Raw genomic sequence first — 26,680 nt, 5'->3', positions numbered from 1 at the left:
AGCAAGGCTAAATAGGAAACTCCCAAACACTGATGGAAGCAGGTGAACAGAAGAAGCAAAGTGCAAACAAGTCACCAGTACCACCAGCAACCACCAGGGGAGCCCAAAAAGCGGATACACAACAGACGCACATCTCTATGGACTTTATCTCAGATCTCCCTGTTTCTCAGAAGATGTCTGTCATCTGGGTGGTGTGTGACCGTTTTTCTAAAATGGTTCATTTGGTGCCATTGCCTAAGTTGCCTTCCTCATCTGAGTTGGTCCCTCTGTTTTTTCAAAATGTGGTTCGCTTGCATGGTATTCCGGAAAACATCGTTTCTGTCAGGGGTACCCAGTTCGTGTCTAGATTTTGGCGGGCAGTCTGTGCCAGGTTGGGCATTGATTTGTCCTTTTCGTCTGCATTCCATCCTCAGACCAATGGCCAGACGGAGCGAACTAATCAAACTTTGGAGACTTATTTGAGGTGTTTTGTGTCTGCGGATCAGGATGATTGGGTTGCCTTTCTGCCGTTGGCGGAGTTTGCTCTTAATAATCGGGCTAATTCTGCCACTTTGGTTTCTCCTTTCTTTTGCAATTCAGGGTTTCATCCGCATTTTTCATCTGGTCAGGTTGAATCTTCGGATTGTCCTGGAGTGGATGTGGTGGTGGATCGGTTGCATCGGATTTGGGGACAAGTGGTGGATAATTTGGAATTGTCCCAGGAGAGGACTCAGCAGTTTGCTAACCGTCGTCGTCGTGTTGGTCCCCACCTTCGCGTTGGGGACTTGGTGTGGTTGTCTTCCCGTTTTGTCCCTATGAGGGTTTCTTCTCCCAAATTTAAGCCTCGGTTCATCGGTCCTTATAGGATTTTGGAGATTCTTAACCCTGTTTCCTTTCGTTTGGACCTCCCGGCATCTTTCGCTATCCATAATGTGTTCCATCGGTCGTTGTTGCGGAGATATGAGGTACCGGTGGTTCCTTCTACTGAACCTCCTGCTCCTGTGCTGGTGGAGGGTGAATTGGAGTACGTCGTAGAGAAGATCTTGGACTCCCGTATTTCCAGACGGAGACTTCAATATCTGGTTAAATGGAAAGGCTATGGTCAGGAAGATAATTCTTGGGTAACTGCCTCTGATGTTCATGCCTCGGATTTGGTTCGTGCCTTTCATAGGGCTCATCCAGATCGCCCTGGCGGTTCTTGTGAGGGTTCGGTGCCCCCTCCTTAAGGGGAGGGTACTGTTGTGTATCCGCTTTTTGGGCTCCCCTGGTGGTTGCTGGTGGTACTTGTGACTTGTTTGTACTTTGCTGCTTCTGTTCACCTGCTTCCATCAGTGTTTGGGAGTTTCCTATTTAGCCTTGCTCTCCAGTCATTTCCTTGCCGGTCATCATTGTAACCAGAGCCTTCGGTTGCATGTTCCTGCTACTAGTCTGCTGATCAGCTAAGTGGACTTTGTCCTTTTGTTTTGTACCTTTTGTCCAGTTTGCAGTTTTTGTAATTCTCTGTAGCTGGAAGCTCTTGCGGGCTGAAATTGCCACTCCTGTGTCATGAGTTGACACAGGAGTCTTAAAGTAATTTCAGGATGGTTTTTGAAAGGGTTTTCAGTTGACCGTGAAGTCCACTTTTGTATCCTTCTGCTATCTAGTAAGTGGACCTCTCTTTGCTAAATCTACTTTCATACTGTGTATGTCTTTTCCTCTTAATTCACCGTTATTACATGTGGGGGGCTGCTATCATCTTTTGGGGTATTTCCCTAGAGGTAAGCCAGGTCTGTTTCTTCCTCTACCAGGCGTAGTTAGTCCTCTGGCTTGCGCGTGGCATATAGGAAGCCGTAGGTATGCTCCCTGGCTACTGTTAGTTGTGTGGTAGATTTAGCTCACGGTCAACTCGAGTTTCCATCACCCGAGAGCTCGTTCGTTACTTATATGTTTCTTACGTTCCCTTGCCATTGGGAACCATGACAGGGTCCCCGATGGCCCCCGATAGCCCCCCAATACTCACCTACCTCCCCCGGAGCTCCTCGTGGCTCCCGATGGGCGCCGCCATCTTTTTTCCGGGAAAAAATGACGGGCGCACGCGCAGTATGCCCGCCGCCCGGCACCCGGAAGATCTTTGGGGTCTCGGCTGCCGGGGGTAGCCGAGACCCCAAAGAACATGATCGGGGTCGGTTTGCACCGACCCCTGTTTTGCGATCGCCGGTAAGTAACAGTTTACCGGCGACCGCAAAAAAAAAAAGCGATCTGTAATTCTCTGTCCTCTGATGTGATCGCACATCAGAGGACAGAGAAATAGGGGGATTCGGGGACCCTATAATACTCACCCGGTGTCCCTGGGTCCTCCTGTGTCTCCTCTTGCCGGCCGGCTTCTTCGTCGGGAAAGAAAATGGCGGGCGCATGCGCAGTGCGCCCGCCATCTGCTGCCATCTGCCAGCCGGCAGGAGAGACGAGTTGGGGCTAAAATTAGGGTTAGGGTTAGAGTTAGGGTTAGGGTTAGAGTTAGGGTTAGGGTTAGCGCTAGGGTTAGGGTTAGAGTTAGGGTTAGGGTTAGGGTTAGAGTTAGGGTTAGGGTTAGAGTTAGAGTTATGGTTAGGGTTAGGGTTAGGGTTAGAGTTAGGGTTAGGGTTGGGGCTAAATTTAGGGTTAGGGTTAGGGCTAGGGTTAGGGTTAGGCTACTTTCACACTAGCGTTTTTTGGCTTCTGTCGCAATGCGTCGTTGGAGAAAAAACGCATCCTGCAAAAGTGCTTTTTTCTCCATCTCCATTGGACGGATTGCCACATGTCGCATCTGTCGTGCGACGGATGCGTCGTGCTTTGGCGGACCGTCGGCACAAAAAAAGCTACATGTAACTTTTTTGTGCGACGTGTCCGCCATTTCCGACCGCGCATGCGCGGCCGGAACTCCGCCCCCGCCTCCCCGCACCTCACAATGGGGCAGCGGATGTGTTGAAAAAACAGCATCCGCTGCACCTGTTGTGTGGCGCTTACAACACTAGCGTCGGTACGTCGGCCCGACACACTGCGATGGGCCGAGTACGACGCTCGTGTGAAAGTAGCCTTAGGCTTCTTTCACACTTGCGTCGGTACAGGGCGGTCGCAATGCGTAGGCCCGACGTACCGACGCACATTGTGAAAATTGTGCACAACGTGGGCAGCGGATGCAGTTTTTCAACGCATCCGCTGCCCAGTCTATGTCCTGGGGAGGAGGGGGCAGAGTTACGGCCACGCATGCACGGAAATGACGGACGCGACGTACAAAAAAAAGGTTACATTGAACTTTTTTTGTGACGACGGGGCTAAAGTTATGGTTAGGGTTGGGGCTAAAGTTAGGGTTAGGGTTGGGGCTAAAGTTAGGGTTAGAGTTGGGATTAGGGTTTGGATTAGGGTTGGGATTAGGGTTACGTTTGGGATTAGGGTTGGGATTAGGGTTACGCTTGGGATTAGGGTTAGGGGTGTGTTGGATTTAGGGTTTTGATTAGGGTTATGGTTAGGGTTGAGATTAGGGCTGTTTTGGGGTTAGGGTTGTGATTATCGTTAGGGTTGTGATTAGGATTATGGATTGGGTTAAGATTAGGGTTAGGGGTGTGTTGGAGTTAGGGTTGGAGTTATAATTTGGGGGTTTCCACTGTTTAGGTACATCAGGGGGTCTCCAAACACGACAGCCAATTTTGCGCTAAAAAAGTCAAATGGTGCTCCCTCCCTTCTGAGCTCTGCCGTGCACCCAAACAGGGGTTTACCCCCACATATGGGGCATCAGCGTACTCGGGATAAATTGGACAACAACTTTTGGGGTCCAATTTCTCCTGTTACCCTTGTGAAAATAAAAACTTGGGGGCTAAAAATCTTTTTTGTGGGAAAAAAAATATTTTTTTATTTTCACTAATCTGCATTATAAACTTCTGTGAAGCACTTGCGCATTCAAAGTTCTCACCACATATCTAGATAAGTTCCTTAGGGGGTCTAGTTTCCAAAATTTGGTCACTTATGGGGGGTTTCTACTGTTTAGGTACATCAGGGGCTCTGCAAACGCAACATAACACCCACAGACAATTCTATCAAAGTCTGAATTCCAAAATGGCGCTCCTTCTCTTCCGAGCTCTGCCGTGTGCCAAAACAGTGGTTTACCCCCACATATGGGGTACCAGCATACTCAGGACAAATTGGAGAACAAATATTGGCATCCAATTTTTCTTGTTACCCTTGTGAAAATAAAAACTTGGGGGCTAAAAAATTTTTTTTTTGTGAAAAAAATATTTTCTATTTTCACTACTCTGCATTATAAACTTCTGTGAAGCACTTGGGCATTCAAAGTTCTCATCACATATCTAGATAAGTTCCTTGGGGGGTCTAGTTTTCAAAATGGGGTCACTTGTGGGGGGTTTCTACTGTTCAGGTACATTAGGGGTCTGCAAACGCAACATAACGCCCGCAGACAATTCTATCAAAGTCTGCATTCCAAAATGGCGCTCCTTCCCTTCCGAGCTCTGCCGTGTGCCCAAACAGTGGTTTACCCCCACATATGGGGTACCAGCATACTCAGGACAAATTGGACAACAACTTTTGTGGTCCAATTTCTCTTGTTACCCTTGTAAAAATAAAAACTTGGGGGCTAAAAAATCTTTATTGTTAAAAAAAAATATTTTTTATTTTCACGACTCTGCATTATAAACTTCTGTGATGCACTTGGGCATTCAAAGTTCTCACTACACATCTAGATAAGTTCCATGGGGGGTCTAGTTTCCAAAATGGGGTCACTTTTGGGGGGTTTCTACTGTTTAGGCACATCAGGGGCTCTCCAAACGCGACATGGCGTCCGATCTCAGTTCCAGTCAATTTTGCATTGAAAAGTCAAATGGCGCTCCTTTGCTTCCGAGCTCAGCCATGTGCCCAAACAGTGGTTTACCCCCACATATGGGGTGTCGGCGTACTCAAGACAAATTCTACAACAACTTCTGGGGTCCATTTTCTCCTGTTACCCTTGGTAAAATAGAAATTTGGAGGCAAAAAGATAATTTTTGTAGAAAAAATGCGATTTTTTTATTTTCAAGGCTCTACGTTATAAACTTTTGTGAAGCACCTGGGGGTTTAAAGTGCTCACCACACATCTAGATAAGTTCCTTAAGGGGTCTAGTTTCCAAAATGGTGTCATTTGTGGGGGGTCTCTACTGTTTAGGCACATCAGCGGCTCTCCAAACGTGACATGGCATCCGATCTCAATTCTAGCCAATTCTACATTGAAAAAGTAAAACGACACTCCTTCTCTTCCAAGCTCTGCGGTGCGCCCAAACAGTGGTTTACCCCCACATATGGGGTATCGACGTACTCAGGAGAAATTGCACAACAACTTTTGTGGTCTAATTTCTCCTGTAACCCTTGTGAAAATAAGAATTTGTGGGCGAAAAAATCATTTTTGTGAAAACAAATGCGATTTTTTATTTTCACGGCTCTACGTTATAAACTTCTGTGAAGCACTTGGGGGTTCAAAGTGCTCACCACTAGTGTTGAGCATTCCGATACCGCAAGTATCGGGTATCGGCCGATATTTGCTGTATCGGAATTCCGATACCAGTATTCCGATACTTTTGTGGTATCGGGTATCGGTATCGAAACAACATTAATGTGTAAAATAAAGAATTAAAATAAAAAATATTGCTATACTCACCTCTCCGACGCAGCCTGCACCTTACCGAGGGAACCGGCAGCGTTGTTTGCTTAAAATTCGCGCTTTAACTTCCTTACGCGAAGTCCCGGCTTGTGATTGGTCGCGCGCCGCCCATGTGGCCGGGACGCAACCAATCACAGCAAGCCGTGACGTAATTTCAGGTCCTTCAGGATTTTAAAATTACGTTCCGGCGTTGTGATTGGTTGCGTCGCGGTCACATGGGCGACGCAACCAATCACAAGCCGTGACGTCACGGGAGGCAGGAGACGCGCGCATTTTAAAATGCGCGCGTCTCCTGCCTCCCGTGACGTCACGGCTTGTGATTGGTTGCGTCGCCCATGTGACCGCGACGCAACCAATCACAACGCCGGAACGTAATTTTAAAATCCTGAAGGACCTGAAATTACGTCATGGCTTGCTGTGATTGGTTGCGTCCCGGCCACATGGGCGGCGCGCGACCAATCACAAGCCGGGACTTCGCGTAAGGAAGTTAAAGCGCGAATTTTAAGCAAACAACGCTGCCGGTTCCCTCGGTAAGGTGCAGGCTGCGTCGGAGAGGTGAGTATAGCAATATTTTTTATTTAAATTCTTTATTTTACACATTAATATGGATCCAAGGGCCTGAAGGAGAGTTTCCTCTCCTTCAGACCCTGGGAACCATCAGGGATACCGTCCGATACATGAGTCCCATTGACTTGTATTGGTATCGGGTATCGGTATCGGATTGGATCCGATACTTTGCCGGTATCGGCCGATACTTTCCGATACCGATACTTTCAAGTATCGGACGGTATCGCTCAACACTACTCACCACACATCTAGATAAGTTCCTTAAGGGGTCTAGTTTCCAAAATGGTATCACTTGTGGGGGTTTCCACTGTTTAGGCACATCAGGGGCTCTCCAAACGCGACATGGCATCCGATCTCAATTCCAGCCAATTCTGCATTGAAAAAGTCAAACGGTGCTCCTTCACTTCCAAGCTCTGCGGTGCGCCCAAACAGTGGTTTACCCCCACATATGGGGTATCGACGTACTCAGGAGAAATTGCACAACAACTTTTGTGGTCTAATTTCTCCTGTTACCCTTGTGAAAATAAGAATTTGTGGGCGAAAAAATCATTTTTGTGAAAACAAATGTGATTTTTTATTTTCATGGCTCTACGTTATAAACTTCTGTGAATCACTTGGGGGTTCAAAGTGCTCACCACACATCTAGATAAGTTCCTTAAGGGGTCTAGTTTCCAAAATGGTGTCACTTGTGGGGGGTTTCCACTGTTTAGGCACATTAGGGGCTCTCCAAACGCGACATGGCGTCCGATCTCAATTCCAGCCAATTCTGCATTGAAACAGTCAAATGGCGCTCCTTCACTTCCAAGCTCTGCGGTGCGCCCAAACAGTGGTTTACCTCCACATATGGGGTATTGGCGTACTCAGGAGAAATTGCACAACAAAATTTGTGGTTAAATTTCTGTTTTTACACTTGTGAAAATTAAAAAAAATGGTTCTGAAGTAAAATGTTTGCAAAAAAAAGTTAAATGTTCATTTTTTTTTCCACATTGTTTCAGTTCCTGTGAAGTACGTAAAGGGTTAATAAACTTCTTGAATGTGGTTTTGAGCAGCTTGAGGGGTGCAGTTTTTAGAATGGTGTCACACTTGGTTATTTTCTATCATATAGACCCCTCAAAATGACTTCAAAGGTGATGTGGTCCCTAAAAAAAACATGGTGTTGTAAAAATGAGAAATTGCTAGTCAACTTTTAACCCTTATAACTCCCTAACAAAAAAAAAAATTGTTTCCAAAATTGTGCTGATGTAAAGTAGACATGTGCGAAATGTTATTTATTAACTATTTTTTTGTGACATATCTCTCTGATTTAAGGGCATAAAAATACAAAGTTTGAAAATTGCAAAATTTTAAAAAATTTTGCCATATTTCCATTTTTTTCATAAATAATCGCAAGTAATATCGAAGAAATGTTACCACTAACTTGAAGTAGAATATGTCACGAAAAAACAGTCTCAGAATCAGCGGGATCCGATAAAGCGTTCCAGAGTTATAACCTCTTAAAGTGACAGTGGTCAGAATTGTAAAAATTGGCTCGGTCATTAAGTACCAAATTGGCTCTGTCACTAAGGGGTTAAAGGGCAAGACTCCCACAGTACTCAGACTACAAACAGCAGAAAGCTGCAGCAGTTGGCACTAGTGTTTCAGCATCATCAGAGATGTGTTGCATTGGTCTACTGACCATTTGTACTACCGCTCCCACATACTCATACTACAACAAAACAAGTGGTTGGGCATCAGTGCATTTCTTCCAATTGTTGGCTGGGGCCAGGTGAATGATCCACGGAACCATAGCCAGGAGAATCAACAAGAAGCAGAAGTGACTGCTGCATTACTTGGGACTTAGACTGTTTTCCTGATTTGCAAGGAGGTGAGGTGGAAGACAGATGCCCATGGGCCGCAGGTGCAAAATCTTCACGCTCAGCAGGTGACCGAATGGAAGACCAAGCAAAGGAACTGAAGGCTCTCTCAGCCAACCAATCTAAAACCACCTCTACTTGTTCTGACCTCACTTTTCATCCAGCAGTACTCATGACTACAAAATTATGCAGAATGTTCTAATGTCTGCATGCATCAGAGCAAGGTGTTTCATTTTTGCATGTACTGTAGCAGGCAGGGCTGTTGAGTTGGTAAGCCAAACCTAGGACTCCTCAATTACCCTCACTCCAGACTACATGACTCTGACTCCACAGCACTGCCTCACTACTGAGCATGTGCATTAAGTGCATCTCAACTAAAAGCCTACATCCTTACATCAGGAATAGAACAGACATTTATAGTACATTTCATAACTTTCCAAAGTTCTTATAAAAAAATGTACAGTACATACTGCATTGAACTACTGTACCCAATTTATATGATACTTAAGTAGTCAAACTCTATCCATTTTATACCGACTCCGACTCCACCAAATGGACACAGACTCTGACTCCACGACTGTGACTCATCAGCCCCTGATAACAGGCCCAGATCTATCATGTCTGCTCTCTCTCCCTTCAATAGCTCCACCACCAGCAGCAGCAACACAGCTATGTTTCTTATGTAATGATCTCCTTATTGTTTTCAACCCCAAAAAGTGCAAACTATTATTCAGCCTGTATACACACAGACAGTGGCCAGCAGATAATTACACTGCCTGTTTTCAGAGTACCCTGCAAAAAAGAACAAAAAAACAAAACCAGTGTTGACTACCTCCTACTTCTATGACACATCCACCTACACCTCAACCTCCTCCTCCACTTGGGCCACCGCATCCTGGTCCTACATTGTTATTTTTTTAATTCTATGTTCTTTAAAGTCTGTTGCTTAACTAAAACAAAAAACCCCACTAAAAAAGTGTTGAATACCTCCTCCCGCCTCTTCCACCTATACCGCCACGTCAACCTCTTCCACCTGGACTTCCGCCTCCTAGTTCAAGATTATTTTTTCTTTTTTTTATTCTGTCTTATTTTAAATTATTTCACTATATACATTTGTTTGCAGGACAACTGTCCTGCTCTTACCCTCATTCTGCTTCCTTTTGCAGCCCCCTAGCCCTGACTATGATCAATTTACAGCCATTTTATAGCACCAAAGATTGTGTTCTCATTGATTTCTATTGGGTTTGGATCCTGGGTCATGTTCAAGGTCAAGTTCGGCCCCGAACTAAACTTTTGCTGTATGTTCGTCAAATTCGAAAATCCATGGGTTTGCTCATCTCTATACACTAGTCCGAGTGCATCCTATATGATGTATGTTCCAGCCCCAGTGTTTCCTATGTAATGTATGCATCAGCCTCAGGGTCAGTATTCTCTGGGATGCACACAGCAGACCTCCCACTGACTGAATTCTATTAATGTAGCAAGAGCATTAATAAATTTACCACTTTGAGAAGACATTCAATGTATTATACGTTGTTCAGAACAACTTACTGCTGCAAGTTCTTTACAAAATTTGTCTTTGCTGACTGGGTTCCTGACGCAAACCTGAAAAAGCAGTTGCAAAAAGCAACATCATAATTAACACCTAACATTACACATCTCACCAAGGAGAAGCAGCTCCATGCACCACATTAGGAGTAGAGATGAGTGGTGTTCGAGTCGAACTGTTCGCCATTTTCAAATTCGAGCTGTTTTGGGTGGTGTTCGAGTCATTCAACGAACCCGAAAAATTTGATTAAAATTCAGCTGTTCGAGTTTCTGTTCGATAACTGTTCGTTCACCAAAAGCCTAGCTTGATTTGCACATTAAAACTGTTTATCATTGTTAATGGACTGTTTCAGTGTATAGTGGGCGGAGGGGGGCGGGGGATAGATCTGTGCTGAAATAACGCCAAACTCCTTTTTTTTTCTTTCCCGCACTTACAGAGGGGCGGTGTAGCCTCTCAGCCTATCAGCAGTGCACACACACACAGCAATCTGCATGTGATGCACACAAGCAAGGGCATGTGTCATTGGCTGTGTATGTCACATGTCCTTGCCCTATAAGAACCAGCCATTTGCCCCGTCACCACCATTTCCTCACTGCTGCAGTTTAGTGTTAGACGGCACCGCTGATGCTGTGGGCGCTATACAGACTAAGAGTGTTTTTTTGGAGTGAATTGTCAGAGAGATCGGTTTAGGGAGTAGGGAGGAGTCGGGACTAGTTGTAATATCAGCCCTTTTCAGGGTAGGTTACAGCAGTTCACAGCACTGTTTGCCAGGCAGGTCTGAGCCAGTGCTGTGCAAGTGTTAGTCACAGCATTTGGTGTAATCTAGCTCAGCCAATCCTTTTGGGCTAGTACCATTGTCTGATAGTCATCTGAGTAACCCGCCTGTGAAGCTAGCTACACCGCCTGTGCATCTCAATTTTTACTGCATCTAACCCAGTAAATCATTTTAGGGTTTTGGGCTTAGCAGCAGCGTCTGCACATCAGCAGAGTAGCCCGCCTGTAGCTACACCGCCTGTGTATCTCAATTTTTACTGCATCTAAACCAGTAAATTGTTTTGGGGTTTTGGGCTTAGTAGCAGTGTCTGCACGTCAGCAGAGTAGCTCGCCTGTGAAGCTAGCTACACCGCCTGTGTATCTCAATTTTTACTGCATCTAACCCAGTAAATCGTTTTGGGGTTTTGGGCTTAGTAGCAGTGTCTGCACGTCAGCAGAGTAGCTCGCCTGTGAAGCTAGCTACACCGCCTGTGTATCTAAATTTTTACTGCATCTAACCCAGTAAATTGTTTTGGGTTTTGGGCTTAGTAGCAGTGTCTGCACGTCAGCAGAGTAGCCCGCCTGTGAAGCTAGCTACACCGCCTGTGTATCTCAATTTTTACTGCATCTAACCCAGTAAATCGTTTTGGGGTTTTGGGCTTAGTAGCAGTGTCTGCACGTCAGCAGAGTAGCCCGCCTGTGAAACTAACTACACCGCCTGTGTATCTCTACAGTATTTTCACTGCATCTAATCCAGTTAATAGTTTTGGGCCTAGGAGCAGTGTCTGCACGTCAGCAGAGTAGCCCGCCTGTGAAACAAACTATACCGCCTGTGTATCTCAATTTTCACTGCATCTAATCCAGTTAATAGTTTTGGGCCTAGGAGCAGTGTCTGCACGTCAGCAGAGTAGCCCGCCTGTGAAACAAACTATACCGCCTGTGTATCTCAATTTTCACTGCATCTAATCCAGTTAATAGTTTTAGGCCTAGTACCACAGTTTGGCCACTCAGTTCTACTCGGTTTTCATCCATCGGTTGTTGTGCCAACAACTACAGATACAGAGTTGCCAATTAGTTAAGCACTAAAATGAGTGGCAAAAGGCCTGCTGCTGGTGGAATAGGGAATAGGCATGTTGGAAAGGGAAAAAAAGGTTGTGTCCGTGGGATAGGTGGTAAAGCAACAGTAACATCTGCAGAAGAAAGACCATCTTCCAGCTAAAGTAAGATGTCTACTTCTTTTCGTGGACAATCTGATATGATCCCTTTCTTACGACCATCGCTACAAGCATCGCCAAAAATTCCAGATGAGGCACAAAAACAGCAGGTGCTTGAACAGATTATCAAGTGCTCGTTCAAGTGGGCTCTCCTCCATGTCATCTGTAACATCACAACTACTCCAGTCCTCAGAGTTGTCACCCCAATCGCACTTGCTTCCTCACAGCTCCCAAATCTCCAGCTGCCCATCTGAGCATGGGGTAACACACATGGTTGAGTCTGTAGAGCTGTTTACGCATACTATAGCCTGGGAATCAGAGGCCTGCTCCAGAGCTTCTGTGAATCCAGACGAGGAAATTATCTGCACTGATGCCCAGAATCTTTGTGAGTCGGGTCCAGGCCCAGATGAAGAAGTTTCTGAGCATAATGTAGACCTTCATTCCCAAACTAACCCCTGTTGGTGGAGACAATGAGGAAGATGATGATGAGACTGAGATACCTGATTGGAACAAAAACTTGACTTTTCGGTCAGGGCAGGAAGAGGTTGGTTCTGAGGACGATGGGTGTGAGAACACACAGGATGATGACAAGGTTGTAGACCCCACTTACTCTCAACCCCCAGTCTGCCAGTCCATGAGGTCAGCAGAGGAGGTGGAGGAGGATGCTAGTTGATGAGTCTGACAACGAGGTAATGGTGCGCCTTCCTGGACAGAGACGGAGTACTGGAAGCACGTCAACAACTGCATCCTCAACCCCAACTTTGCCTTAGACCAGAAGTCGTGGTGGCTCTTCAGGTCGCATGGGCTCTAAGCCTTGCATAGCCTGGGAATTTTTTGACATCGCAAAGGATGACCCAGCTCACATTGTCTGTAAGATTTGTCAACAAAATCTCAGTAGAGGCCAAAGAATCGCTAGCTTGAGTACTTCATGCATGAACCGTCACATGGATATGAGGCATAAGTTGCAGTAGGTAGCTCACTGTGCTATAATGCGGCCTAGTGGGCCGGGTCAACCACCATCTGCCCCATCAAGTGCATTCCCGTCCTCTTCATCCTCTGTGACTGTGGGGACAGCAGTCGCACTTGGTTTTGGATGCAGACCTTCCACATCTTTACCCGCAACAGCCAGTGTGATTGGCAGGTCGTCAGGACATTTGCAAGTGGAAACACCTGCTGGTGTTGAGTAGTGTTGAGCATTCCGATGCTGCAAGTATCGGGTATCGGCCGATACTTGCTGTATCGGAATTCCGATACCGGGATTCCGATACTCTTGTGGTATCGGGTATCGGGTATCGGAACAACATTAATGTTAAAATGTGTAAAATAGAGAATTAAAATAAAAAATATCGCTATACTCACCTGTCCGACGCAGCCGGGACCTCAGCGCAGGAACCGGCAGCGTTGTTTGTTTAAAATTCCCGCTTTTACATGGTTACGCGAAGTCCCGGCTTGTGATTGGTCAGGGCGGCCATGTTGCCGGGCCGCGGACCAATCACAGCAAGCCGTGACGAAAATACGTCACGGCTTGCTGTGATTGGTCCGCGTCCCGGCAACATGGCCGCCATTAACCAATCACAAGCCGTGACGTCACGGGAGGCTGGAAACGCGCTCATTTTAAAAAGGGCGCATGTCCAGCCTCCCGTGACGTCACGGCTTGTGATTGGTTGCGTCGCGGTCAACCAATCACAAGCCGGGAGGCTGGACACGCGCCCATTTCAAAATGAGCGCGTCCAGCCTCCCGGCTTGTGATTGGTTGATCGCGGCGCAACCAATCACAAGCCGTGACGTCACGGGAGGCTGGACACGCGCCCATTTCAAAATGAGCGCGTCCAGCCTCCCGGCTTGTGATTGGTTGATCGCGGCGCAACCAATCACAAGCCGTGACGTCACGGGAGGCTGGACACGCGCCCATTTTAAAATGAGCGCGTGTCCAGCCTCCCGTGACGTCCCGGCTTGTGATTGGTCAGGGCGGCCATATTGCCGGGACGCGGACCAATCACAGCAAGCCGTGACGTAATTTCGTCACGGCTTGCTGTGATTGGTCCGCGTCCCGGCAACATGGCCGACCTGACCAATCACAAGCCGGGAATTCACGTAACCAAGTAATAGCGCGATTTTTAAACAAACAACGCTGCCGGTTCCCTCGCTGAAGTCCCGGCTGCGTCGGACAGGTGAGTATAGCGATATTTTTTATTTTAATTCTTTCTTTTACACATTTATATGGTTCCCAGGGCCTGAAGGAGAGTTTCCTCTCCTTCAGACCCTGGGAACCATCAGGGATACCGTCCGATACATGAGTCCCATTGACTTGTATTGGTATCGGGTATCGGTATCGGATTGGATTCCGATACTGTGACGGTATCGGCCGATACTTTCCGATACCGATACTTTCAAGTATCGGACGGTATCGCTCAACACTAGTGTTGAGCACTCTCCAACATCGACACCACATTTTGATCAAGGCAACATAACATCTCCGCCTGCACCTTCCTCACAGACCAGCAGTTTGCCGGGGACACCCTACTCAACTCCATCTAAGCACGGCAGCCAGCCCTCAGTCCCTCAGATGTGGACAAGTAAAAGACAATTTCCTCCCAGCCATGACAAAGCTAAGAGGTTGAATTTCTCAATCTGCAAGCTGTTGGCTACAGAAATACTGCTTTTCCGCCTGGTGGACACAGAGGATTTTCGAGACCTTATGTCTGTTGCAGTGCCCCAGTACCAGATGCCCAGTCGCCACACTTCTCAAAGAAAGCTGTGCCTGCGCTACACCAGCATGTCGCACACAACATCACCGCTTCCTTGAGAAACTCTGTGTGTGACAGGGTGCATTTCACCACAGACACTTGGACGAGTAGACATGGACAGGGGCGTTACATGTCGGTGACTGGGCACTGGGTAACTACGGCGACATCAGGAGAAGGGGCTGCTGTCCAAGTCTTGCCGTCCCCACGAGTTGCTTGTCGATCCTCTGCATCTAGAAGTTCCTCCACTGCTTCTGCCTCCTCAACTTCCTCTCGGTCCTCCACTTGCACCCAAAGACTGTCTGGTAATGCCACCCGTGTTGTAACTGCGCAGAAGGAATCCTGCACACCTCCTCACTATGCTGTCACCAAGGCTCAATGGCATCAGGCAGTGTTTACATTGAAATGTGTGGGAAATGTGAGTCACACAGCTAAGGAGTTGTGGTCAGCTCTGGAGACCGAGTTCCATCAATGGTTGTCTCCACTCAACCTGCAGCCAGGGAAGGCTGTGTGCGACAATGCTGCAAACCTGGGTGCGGCCCTTCGCCGGGGCAATGTCATACATGTGCCTTGTATGGCTCACATTTTGAACCTCGTTGTCCAGCAATTTTTATCCCACTATCCTGGACTAGATGGACTTCTGCAGAGGTCACGGTTTCTGTGTGCTCAATTCCGCCATTCACATCCCGCAGCTCGACGACTTGCATCTCTACAGAAGCCGTTGGGCCTGCCAGTTCGCCGGCTGAAATGTGATATGCCCACACAGTGGAATTCAACTCTGCACATGTTGCAGCAACTGTGGCAGCACCGACGAGCCCTGGTGCAATACGTTATGACGTATAGCCTGGGCCAACAAGATCAGGAGGTGGGGCAAATCATGCTGCAGGAGTGGTCTCAGATCAGGGACCTATGCACCCTTCCGCACAGTTTTGAAATAGCAATGAAGATGTTTAATGCTGACGATGCCATTATCAGCATGACCATTCCGGTGATTTACATGTGGGAGCACACCTTACACATTGTCCGGAGTCAGGTGGTGGACCAAGAGGAGGAGGAGGAGGAACAGGAGGAGTCGTATGCGGAAGGGATCATATCTCCAAGGTCAAGAAGGTTGGCAGCACTAAGGCAGCTGGCATTGGAGGCTGGGGGAGAGGGATTACCGAGGGTGCATGGTAGCAGCCAAACTGTTGAGGAAGGTGCAGGAGGCGAGGAAGAAGTGGAGGACGAACTGGCGCTGGGCATGGAAGACTCATCAGATGAGGGAGACCTTGATCAAATTTCCAGGAAAGGTCAGAGAGGCCCGGCGCCTGCGCACTGCAGTACTTTGCTCTGCCCTCAACAGGGCAGACAAAGTACTCCTGCACCAGAGCCACAGCCTGAAGACAAGAAGAGGATGTTATCGTAAGAAGATGGGAGGCCCCGGACCGGACCGCGACGCCCATCGGGCAAGAACAGAACGGGGACCGCCCCTGGGTGAGTATAATCTAACCTCTTTTTCTCATCTTTCAGGATATATGGGGGCTTATCTACAGCATTACAGAATGCTGTATATAAGCCCCTGATGCAGGTGGGCTTAGCTCACCTTCAATTTTGGGGGTGACAGGTTCCCTTTAACTGTTTTGCCCCTGTACTAGCTAATGGCAATAAAAAAGTCTACAATTAATGAGAAGTGAACTTGACTAAAATTGATTTTGGCAGTTCACTCAAATTCAGTCAGCAGATGTACGTACATCATGACATCATGATCAAAGCCTAGATATTGCTCCAGGCAGTGCACATGATGACTTTGTGGTGCCAAGTGATGTTAAAGGTCTTCTCAATGCCTGAAATGAAAGGGCTTAGAGAAGATGCCAGAAGATGTGTAAAGGATGTTATGGTCTTCTACAAATTGAGAAAATGATATCAAGCAGGCAGCAACTTTGCTGATTTCGGAAAAGGGATTCACAAAAAAAATTGAAGTTAGAAAAAACAGATTTTTTTAAAAAACTGAGGCAACTTGAGTACGCTTTGAATGGATTAATTCATATACATAAAATATCTATTTTACATGCAATATGCTGTGTCCCTATACCTTTGCAGTAACTGTGCCAATTGTTCACAGTTATTGGTATGAATGATAAGCTTTCCACATATTCATTCAAGCCTCCTTTTGGATCTATACAAATCCTTCAAGTGAAATTTCAAATATGAAGTTCAGTAAAGTTAACATCAGCTTTAAAGTGTATTGTCATTGAAGATGCAACATTATATTACACTGTTTAGATATTTTACTTACTTTGGTGTAAGGGTATACTATCATGATATACCTCCACTTTACATTTTTTAATTTTTATGATTATGTATAAGACACTATTCTGACCAAGTTATTAGCTTTCATTTGAAGTGTACACTGGGCAACGCTCCGAACAACAATCTCCAATGGCGGGCTGCGACATGTAAAAATTCCATTGTAAAAAGATGCATTTATATGGGATACTGCCATGCCTCTAATCCTTCACAAGCGCATGTATGCTTGACACAGGGTAGTGCCTGGCAAATGTGCACAAATATGTGCACAATTGGGAGTCACAAAGTTTCAACCGCAGTACAATTTGGGTTCCTAGGGTTTATAATAAAGTGTTATTGTGTGTTGGCAAGATTTTCACTTCGAAGATAGCTGGACTACACTAGTTTTCAAATCTATACAGGCTGGCTGTTGCTGTGCCTGAAACATGCTTTCCCATGGTTGGTAAAAAGCTGAACAATTTTGAAGGTTTAAAGTAGCCATTGGACTGGTGCTGTTGGGTTGGAGCAACAGCAATATTGCCAAGTTAATAAGGTTAATAAATAATGCACAAATAAGTTTACCATAAGAATACAAAGGTAAGATGTATATACTGAGTCCGTGTGACTGGGGTTTATATAGTAAGATATGTGGATCCTAGGCAAAAAAGAACACTCTGCCTTACACCATGGCTTACAACATTTATTACAACCATTTATTCTTACTAAGTATCTACATTTAATGTGTGAATGATACTGCTATGCCAAACAAAAATTGCAAATGTAACCACAATATAAGTAGACAGCCGAACCAATATTGAACTGTGTATATCCCATAAATCACAGAAATGAAAAATTATCTTTGAGGTACAATTTTAACAAAAATTCACAGAAAAAATCCCTAGTGTGTATGTTTAAATCTAGCCTTTATTAATCAATCTAAACATCTTATCTGGTGCGAAAAACAACTAAAACCATCACCAAATGTAAAAGCGCACTCAATAGGAAAGGCCAAGGGAGGTGCCTGCCCATAATATCCACTATATGCACCCTACCTATCACCAGAGGTTGGCACCCTATACCTGCGCAAATGGCGCCCCATCGACTATCCCATCTACCCCTATACAACCATGTAGGGGTGTGGGTAGAAAAATCAATTGCACAAATCAGGTGTATCCAATAATATAGATACAGCTCACAGTCTTTTATCTTACATCCAGGGGGCCAATGGACAAGCTGTCCCTATTGTGACCCTACCTGTCAGTGTCATTTCTCCTCGTTTCTACATGATAATAACTTCCGGTTGGTTTGTGTTTCAAATGCGTTTCAGCATGTGCGCATAGGCATGAAAATACTGCGTTCCATCGGTGTTCCACTGGGCTCGCATGCGCGAATGCAGGAATCGTCCCTAGGTCAGTATAAGATGCCAGGAAGAGATGCAAATAAATCACTATGTTCAATGTGGCATACTGATAAGAACTAGAACCTAAAAAGCATGACAATATGTAGAAGAGGGACCAAACCAACATAATATTCCCATGTAGATATCATATTTAGCAGTTATATAGTAAATATCCATATTATTTTATCCAAATAAAGAGTAGGAAAAACAGAATACAATCTGTACCATGATATTCATTCTCATAATCTAAAACTTCAGATATAATGGTTGATCACTAGTGTTGAGCGATACCGTCCGATACTTGAAAGTATCGGTATCGGATAGTATCGGCCGATACCCGAAAAGTATCAGATATCGCCGATACCGATACCCGATACCAATACAAGTCAATGGGACACCAAGTATCGGAAGGTATCCTGTATGGTTCCCAGGGTCTGAAGGAGAGGAAACTCTCCTTCAGGCCCTGGGATCCATATTAATGTGTAAAATAAAGAATAAAAATAAAAAATATTGATATACTCACCTCTCCGACGCAGCCTGGACCTTACTGCTGTAACCGGCAGCTTCTGTTCCTAAGAATGAGCGCTTGAAAGACCTTAGATGACGTCGCGGCCTGTGATTGGTCGTGTGAGCGGTCACGTGACTGCCATGTGACCAATCACAGGCCGCGACGTCATCTAAGGTCTTTCAAGCGCTCATTCTTATGAACGGAAGCTGCCGGTTACATCGGTAAGGTCCAGGCTGCGTCGGAGAGGTGAGTATATCAATATTTTTAATTTTTATTCTTTATTTTACACATTAATATCGATCCCGATACCGATTCCCGATATCACAAAAGTATCGGATCTCGGTATCGGAATTCCGATACAGCAAATATCGGCCGATACCCGATACTTGCGGTATTGGAATGCTCAACACTATTGATCACATACAGCTTAAATATTTATGAGACACCCATGATATAGCCAAAGTCACCCCTTAAGGACACTAGAAGGTATACACATTTTGGGCTATAGAAACAATACTGTGTCAGGTAGGTGTCCTGACAACTACTAAACAGTAGATATCTTCCAATGAAGACAAACAATAATCCACATGCTTATTTACCCCTGATGAACCTCATGCTAGAGGGCAATCGTGTCGAGTTTATTTTTTGCTTGCTGGCTGCTGGACTAACTATTATGATGAAGTTTATCTTTTGACATTTATACTCTTTTTTGGATTCATGTGAGAACTAGTGAGTTTATGTGTGAGGTTTACATTGTGGGATAAGGATCTGAGGAACTTTGCAGAGATTAACCTGGGGGATATATCATGAGCATTGTGTGTGTGGACATCTGGGGGATTTATGTATATAGTACCTGTAAAAGGACAGGATTTCCCCTAAATAGAAAAACTTGGCACTCAATGATTTGGAAGAGATTTAGAGTCATTTATTTTCACATCCGGACAAACAGATCAATCATAGCTCAATTGCTGCTAAACATTTTCGGTCCATTATGAACCTTCTTCATAGCAAGTTTATCTGGAGCGTGGGATCTGGATATGTGCCCAGATAAGTTAACTTATTGGCACTGCGTACGGTAGCAAATTTCGGAGGCAGTGTATGGAGACCGTGACTGCAAGCACCTTAGGTTGCTTAGACATGCGGTAAGCTCACACTGTGCGCGTTCTGTGCCTGGAACGCTGGTGGCATGCTGAGACGCTAAGGGAGCATGCCTCACAGTGTGAGCTTACCGCATGTCTAATCAACCTAATGTGCTTGCAGTCATGGTCTCCATACACTGCCTCCGAAATTTGCTACCGTACGCAGTGCCAATAAGTTAACTTATCTGGGCACATATCCAGATCCCATGCTCCAGATAAACTTGCTCTGAAGAAGGTCCATAAAGGACCGAAAATGTTTAGCAGCAACTGAGCTACGATTGATCTGTTTGTCCGGATGTAAAAATAAATGACTCTAAATCTCTTCAAAATCAATGAGTGCCAAGTTTTTCTATATACTTGACTTAACGGGCTGGAGACCCTACTTGAGCACCTACACTTACAATTCTATAGAGTGCCGTGTAACTTGTTATACATAGGATTTCCCCTAAAGTTACTAAACATATAGATACCAAAGGAGGAACTCTCCTTACACCTCTATTGAGGTCTGATATTAACCATTATTGCCAAACTTGACTATTAATAATTAATATCTACTAAATGATGCCTCAATGTTATCTTTTCCTTATACTATATTCTAACTGAGACAAAACAGTGTAACAATAAAGGATATTTATCACACACACACAAGTCTGCAGTCTATAGCATGCATATATATTTATACCCAAGCTGGCAACAATATATATATATATATATTATATATATATATATATATATACACACACTGATATTACAATACTAATACAGTAATATCACTCCAGTATACAGTGATATCCCAACAATATCACACAGTAATAACCCACAATATCCAGTAATATCACAACAATATCGCACAATATAAAAACCCACAATTAACTGCCCAAATCACACATACAATATCAGCCCTCCCACCTATGGCTCATCTATCCCTAAGGCCTAGTAAGTAGAGTATACTCAGCCATGGCCATGTGTGTCCATCTCAGGAAGCAAGAGATAAGAGAGAGACCAAAGCACATGCTATTGTCCATTTTATGTGTGCAGCTAGAAAAGGTGTGTCCAGCCCCAGGTGTGTGGGGATGATGTCACAGTTTATTGTCCACTGGCAAAGGTACATTCCCTCAGTCCTGAAGGAAACCTGATATACCAGCACATGGAGCAAGGTGGAGGAGAGGGCCTACTGAGCACATGTGAGGGAATTATACATACAGTAGGTATATACACATCTCTATGTAAAGATGTACATTTTGGGCCACTTTCCTTCTACAGTATCATTTCCCATTAAGAAACTCCAGTGACATTGTGTCCAATTTTATGGTTCATATGTCTTTATTTTGCACATTGAAGCACTCTAGCACCTTACATAATACAAAAGTCACCAGTACACAGACAGAGATGCTTACCTGTCCAAGGCCTCCAACAATTGCACTAACCAAGGTGCAGCGGACCCGGGTTAAGATGGCAAACGCACAGGTGCAATAATACCGATAAGGCAGCGACCCTACAATCAGGAATTGGACACTTGGTGCACCTGTGCAAACAAATAGTCTGTATGTGGCATGTTCACACAGGAATGCAAAGTATATGGCTCAAAGCCTATTAATGACGCCATGTAGCGGGCTCACCATAATGCATCCTGTGTGAACAGAGGCCACAGTGTACAGAGCCATCTAGGGCCCAGCCGCACCCTGGAAAAATATACAGTGCACCAAAAACATAACAATGTATGCAAGGTATTGGTCGATATTATGGCCACAATATTTAAGCTGCCAACCCGCGTCAAGGGTCCTTACATATTGGCAGTCCTAATCTAAAAAAAAACCATAAGAGGAAAGACCTCCACTATTCTAGACAAAAAAAACACCAGTAAACAGGCAGAGATGCTTACCTGTCCAAGGCCTCCAACAATTGCATTAACCAAGGTGCAGCGGACCCAATGTGCGTTTGCCATCTTATCTTGGGTCCGCTGCACCTTGGTTAGTGCAATTGTTGGAGGCCTTGGACAGGTACGCATCTCTGCCTGTGTACTGGTGTTTTTTTTGTCTAGAATAGTGGAGGTCTTTCCTCTTATGGTGATTTTTTATATTACAAAATTCCTCTGATAATTGAGTGACTAGGGTCATCTCGGGGACAGCCGTTGAGGAGCAGGGGTGCCAGTCTCATTAACTTCCTAAATAGGGTGCCAACCTCCACTGACAGGTAGGGTCACAATAGGGACAGCTTGTCCATTGGCCTCCTGGATGTAAGATAAAAGACTGTGAGCTGTATCTATATTATTGTATACACCTGATTTGTGCAATTTATTTTGCTACCACACTCCTACAGGGTTGTGTAGGGGTAGAAGGGATAGTCGACGGTGAGCGGGGGCACCATTTGCGCAGGTATAGGGTGCCAATGTCCGCTGATAGGTAGGGTACATATAGTGGAGATTAGGGCCAGGCACCTCCCTTGGCCTTTCCTATTGAGTGCTCTTCTACAATTGGTGATGTTTTGGCTGTTTTTCGCACCAGTTAAGATTTTCTGTACATCCCATAACAGCTTGTACTTGTGCATACCACAATTTATTTTGATTCATTTTAATGATCTGTCTTGCAGTAAAAGCTGCACTCCATAGTTAATTCATCAATTACGGTACATGGCAAAAATGTTCCACCAAACTGTAGTGGTAATTTTAAACATACTCTGCTCAGGTCACAAAAATCAGGGGGCTATCACAAGTGTGAGAGTTTTGCTCAATTTTCCTATGTGATGCTGTGACACTGACACACGCACTAAATATAAAGCACCTAATAAACCTTCAGATTATTACGAACAGTCATTTTTTTCTGAAGAAATACAAACTGTGAACCTCTGTTCACCACTTCTGAACCCAAGGTTCATGAGCAAAATCCTGAGAAGAGAATATACAGCATTCTAAATATTAGCACTACATATCTAAAATTATCTGGATTTACCAACTCACAGCATATAATGATCCTTTTAGTGTACTATTCACTGAACATGTTAGTATAATGATATTAAATGTCAGAATATGCAACTCAGTCAATATGCTGAGTCAGCATACACCTAACTAGGACAGCATGGAACTCTTCACTTTATTCTTACCACTAAGAAAACATAATTCCTGATCATAAATGCAGAACTATTGCAAGAATCCAACAGATATATTTTCATCAAATTGATAGAATTATATTAAATTACATTTTACCTGCTGATGTTTGAACAATTTCAGTAGTGTTCCTGAGGCCCATGAAATCAAACTGATAAAGCCTCCATGATTTCTGATTTGCTGTTTCCACAGAGTTTTTTCTCCATCTGTAAACCATCTCTTCTTTTGGATAACCGTCTGTCAACAAAAACACAAAAACAAAAATGTTATCTTTAGCAATCAAGTAAAGACTATATTTGGGCAAAACTATTATTATTATTACTGCTATAAATAATTATCTTAACGGGATTGTCCTGCTAAAACCAATAAGTCTGCAGTCAGTCTGAGTGATTGCAGGCTGACCTATGAATCACCCTAACGTACACACTGTGCATTGAGGAGATTCGCCAGTTTCAGACCGGGGAGCGAAGGATATGTATGAGTGATACATATCCCCAGCCAGTGAGCGCAGTCCATTTGTGTCAACTTCTGTGCATGTTATCAGGGCAAAATTACTAGGGTATGTGACTTTGGTTATGCCAGTTACATGTTGCCTTGCAGCAACTCTATAAGGTGACTGTATCCCTTTCCTGCCACCTTTTTGCTACCAGTTAAGATCCTATTGCACTTTCTTTCTTTTCCAGTTTCGCTGTACAAACTTTTGATCAGGGTGATTTGTATGTTTGGGGTTGTCATTATGATTTAAAAAGAGAAAACACAGTAGTTTGACAATAAATGGCTTCACTCAACCACTAACCACGAGTGGAGAAAAAAGTTTTGGTGTTATCATTCATATTCTCTGAAAAAAGGCTAAGAAACCAAAAATTCTGCTGGGGTATGTAAACTTTTGAGCACATCTGTATGTTGTGTTTGGAGGCATTGACCTGTTGCAACACCAATGACCTAGCATGCAAATCCTGCTTTTTGACAGTGAGCTCTACATTGTGACCCAAAATCCTATGGTAATCTTCAGATTTCAAGATGTCTTTCACACAGTCCCTTTCTGATTGGAGGGAGAACGCAGTTATCCAGGCCTGTGTGTGCACAGTTTAAGTAATCAGAGTCCTGTATTGTTGATACTGGTGCAGATGCTGAACATCATACTAATAGCCCTTCTAAGGGCTAATCTTGTGATTTGCTGTTTGTATCAGATGCATTTTGCATGTAGCCTACGGACAGGTGCAAGAGCATCCATTGCTAAATATATAGCTGCTGCACATGACCACATTCTTTAGTTGGGGGGTGAAAAAAAATTGACTATATTGTCATCCATAGAGTATTACATGCTTTGTGCTACATTACAGGGGAATATAACTCTACAAAAGAGCGTTGAAACATTTTTCTACATTAAATTAGTCATCCATAGAGTGTTACATGCTTTCTGTTAAATTTTGGTGGCATATAAAACTACAAAAATGCATTGATTTTTTTTATGGATTCAATTAGTCATGCACAAAGAATTACATGCTTTTTGATCAATATTGGTGGTATATAACACTCCAAAAACGCCTTGAAAATTTTCTTGGATTGAATTAGTAATCCATAGAGTGTAACGTGCGTAGTGGGCAAAAAGGCATCAAAGATGGCAGAATCCTATGAGACTCCTGAGAGAATGACAGGAGGAATATCGGAGCCAGACCAAGCTGTCATGACAGCGAAGTGGTTTGGAAACGGCTGCTTTACAGGAACCACTAAGCCTTCACCACTGGGGTTTTTGTGGACTGCAGACGTGAGAGGCAGGACCTAACAACTAGTGAGCACACTGCGGGGCATCTAAAGCTCCAAAAAAGCATTCAAAAATCTTTTCTTGATTCAACTAGTCATCCATACACTTTAATGCAGTTATTATTACATTACGGTTGTATATAAAAGTTCAAAAAAAGTTCAACATTTTTTCCTCGATTTGATTTGTTATCCATACAGTTTAACATGCTTTGTGTAAAATTATAGTGGTTTAAACTTTTTAAAAAACAGCTTGGCCTGGTACAGTTCACAAAGTATTTTTGTTTAAAAAATTGACTATTGTCATTCATACTCTATAACCTGCTTTGTGTGAAATTTCATTGTTTTGAAATAAAAAAGAAAAATTGGCCTGCTACAGCTGTACAAATTTATTAGTTTAAAAATTGACTATTGTCATATACTGTAGAACTTGGTTTGTGTGAAATTTTGTTGGTTTGAAATAAAATCCAAAATTAGCCTGCTTCTGGTACACAAATTTGGTTGTTCAAAAATTAACTATTGTCAGTCATATATACTCTAGAAATTGCTTTGTGTGAAATTTTGTTGCTTTGAAATAAAAACCACAACTTAGACTGGTGAAAGGCCAGTCTTTTTGACTAATACAGGGTGTTTCTGATTCCTTCTGAGTCCCTAATTTTTGTTATGACTGTGCCACCTCTTCTGGTGCTCCTGCTGCTGCTGCTGAAAATCAAAGAAGATTTTCCTGATCCCTCCCTGAGCCATTCCTGATCTTTCCTAATCCACCCCAATCCCTATTACCCCCATTTCCCCTCCTTTTTACCTCCTATCAGTTACACATATCACTGGTCCATACTTGTGTTCGCTTTTTTCTGCAACTTTTTTGTTCACCGAAACTTTGCACTTCTCCGTGCATGCCTCCTACAGCCACAGAGCTGGTGTTCAGATGCACACCACTGATTAGAATTAGCATCTAATGCTAATTTTTGGCATCAACATTTTTTTTCCTATCCATTTTTTTTCATCCTTTTTTGCACCGCACCCATGCGTGCGTCCTACCGCTGTCGAGTACTGGTCGGTGACGAATATCACTTACGGGCCTCCAGTTTTTGTTTTTTTTGTATGAAAAAGAATTGAGTAAAAATAATCTAGATTAGTTAATAAAAGTCAATTAGGGACAGAAAAAATATGCTGTAGTAATCGTCATCTGCCACAGTATTTTTTAATTGAGTTAATGTCAGAGAGTAAAGAGTAAAAAAATAAAAAAAATGATTTAGATTAGTTGATAGGATAAGAATATGGACATTAAAAATATACTACAGTAATCATCATCTCGTGCAGAATTTTTACTGAATTGAGTTAGGGTTAGAGTGAGATAGCGTAGAAAAACAGAATCAGATCCGTGCATCCATCCTACAGCCTTTAAGTGCTGATCACTGACGCACATCGGTGATCAACCTCTGGATTTTCTGTTTTCAGTTTTTTAGTGAAAAAAAGAGTAAAAAAATTATTTTTATTAGGGACAGTAAAAAATATACCATATTATATGGTATAATTGACGCAATTCATGCTAGACAGCCCAGGAATTTACAGGAACTGGAGGCTTTTTTCCAAGAACAGTGGGAAGCTTTACCATCTGAGAAAATAAAGAACCTCATCCACAACTGCCACAAATGACTTCAAGCTGGCATTAATGTTAGAGGGGGCAATACAGAGTATTAAGAAATGGGGCATATGAACTTTTGATCAGGGTCATTTGGATGTTTTGGGTAGTCATTATGATTTAAAATGAGAAACTACAGTAGTTTGACAATAAATGGCTTCACCCAAACACTAACCATGAGAGGAGAAAAAGTTTTAGTGTTATCCTTCATATTCTCTGAAAAAAGGTCAAGAAAGAAAAAATTCTGCCGGGGTATTTAAACTTTTGAGCACAAGTGTATGTTTGGAGTCATTGACCTTTTGCAACACCAATGACCTAGGAAGCAAAATCTTGAGGGGTCTAGTTTCCAAAATGGGGTCATTTGTTGAAGGTTTTTACTGTTTAGGAACAGGGTCTTTCCAAATGAGACATGGCATCTGGTCTCGATTACAGCCAATTTTGTGTTCAAAAAGTTAAACTGTACTCCTTCCCTTCCAAGCCTTGGAATGAACCCAAACAATGGTTTTCCCTCACATTTGGGGTATCTGCGTACTCATGAAAAATTG

General features: G+C 43.9%; 1 protein-coding gene across 6 annotated transcripts in view; it reads right to left on the bottom strand.

Annotated features, from left to right (window-relative positions):
• The window catches only part of GABRG3 (gamma-aminobutyric acid type A receptor subunit gamma3), a 1,125,049-nt gene that overhangs the window by 219,719 nt on the left and 878,650 nt on the right, over positions 1-26,680 (bottom strand). For all 6 annotated transcript variants that reach the window (XM_077296878.1, XM_077296883.1, XM_077296881.1 and 3 more), the window contains one exon: positions 22,832-22,969. In XM_077296878.1, coding sequence (XP_077152993.1) covers positions 22,832-22,969 — 138 coding nt within the window. The remainder of the gene's footprint in view (positions 1-22,831; positions 22,970-26,680) is intronic.

The sequence above is a fragment of the Ranitomeya variabilis genome, chromosome 3 (genome assembly GCF_051348905.1).
Source record: "Ranitomeya variabilis isolate aRanVar5 chromosome 3, aRanVar5.hap1, whole genome shotgun sequence".
Taxonomy (NCBI): Eukaryota; Metazoa; Chordata; class Amphibia; order Anura; family Dendrobatidae; genus Ranitomeya; species Ranitomeya variabilis.
This window is presented reverse-complemented; position numbering and strand designations above follow the sequence as displayed.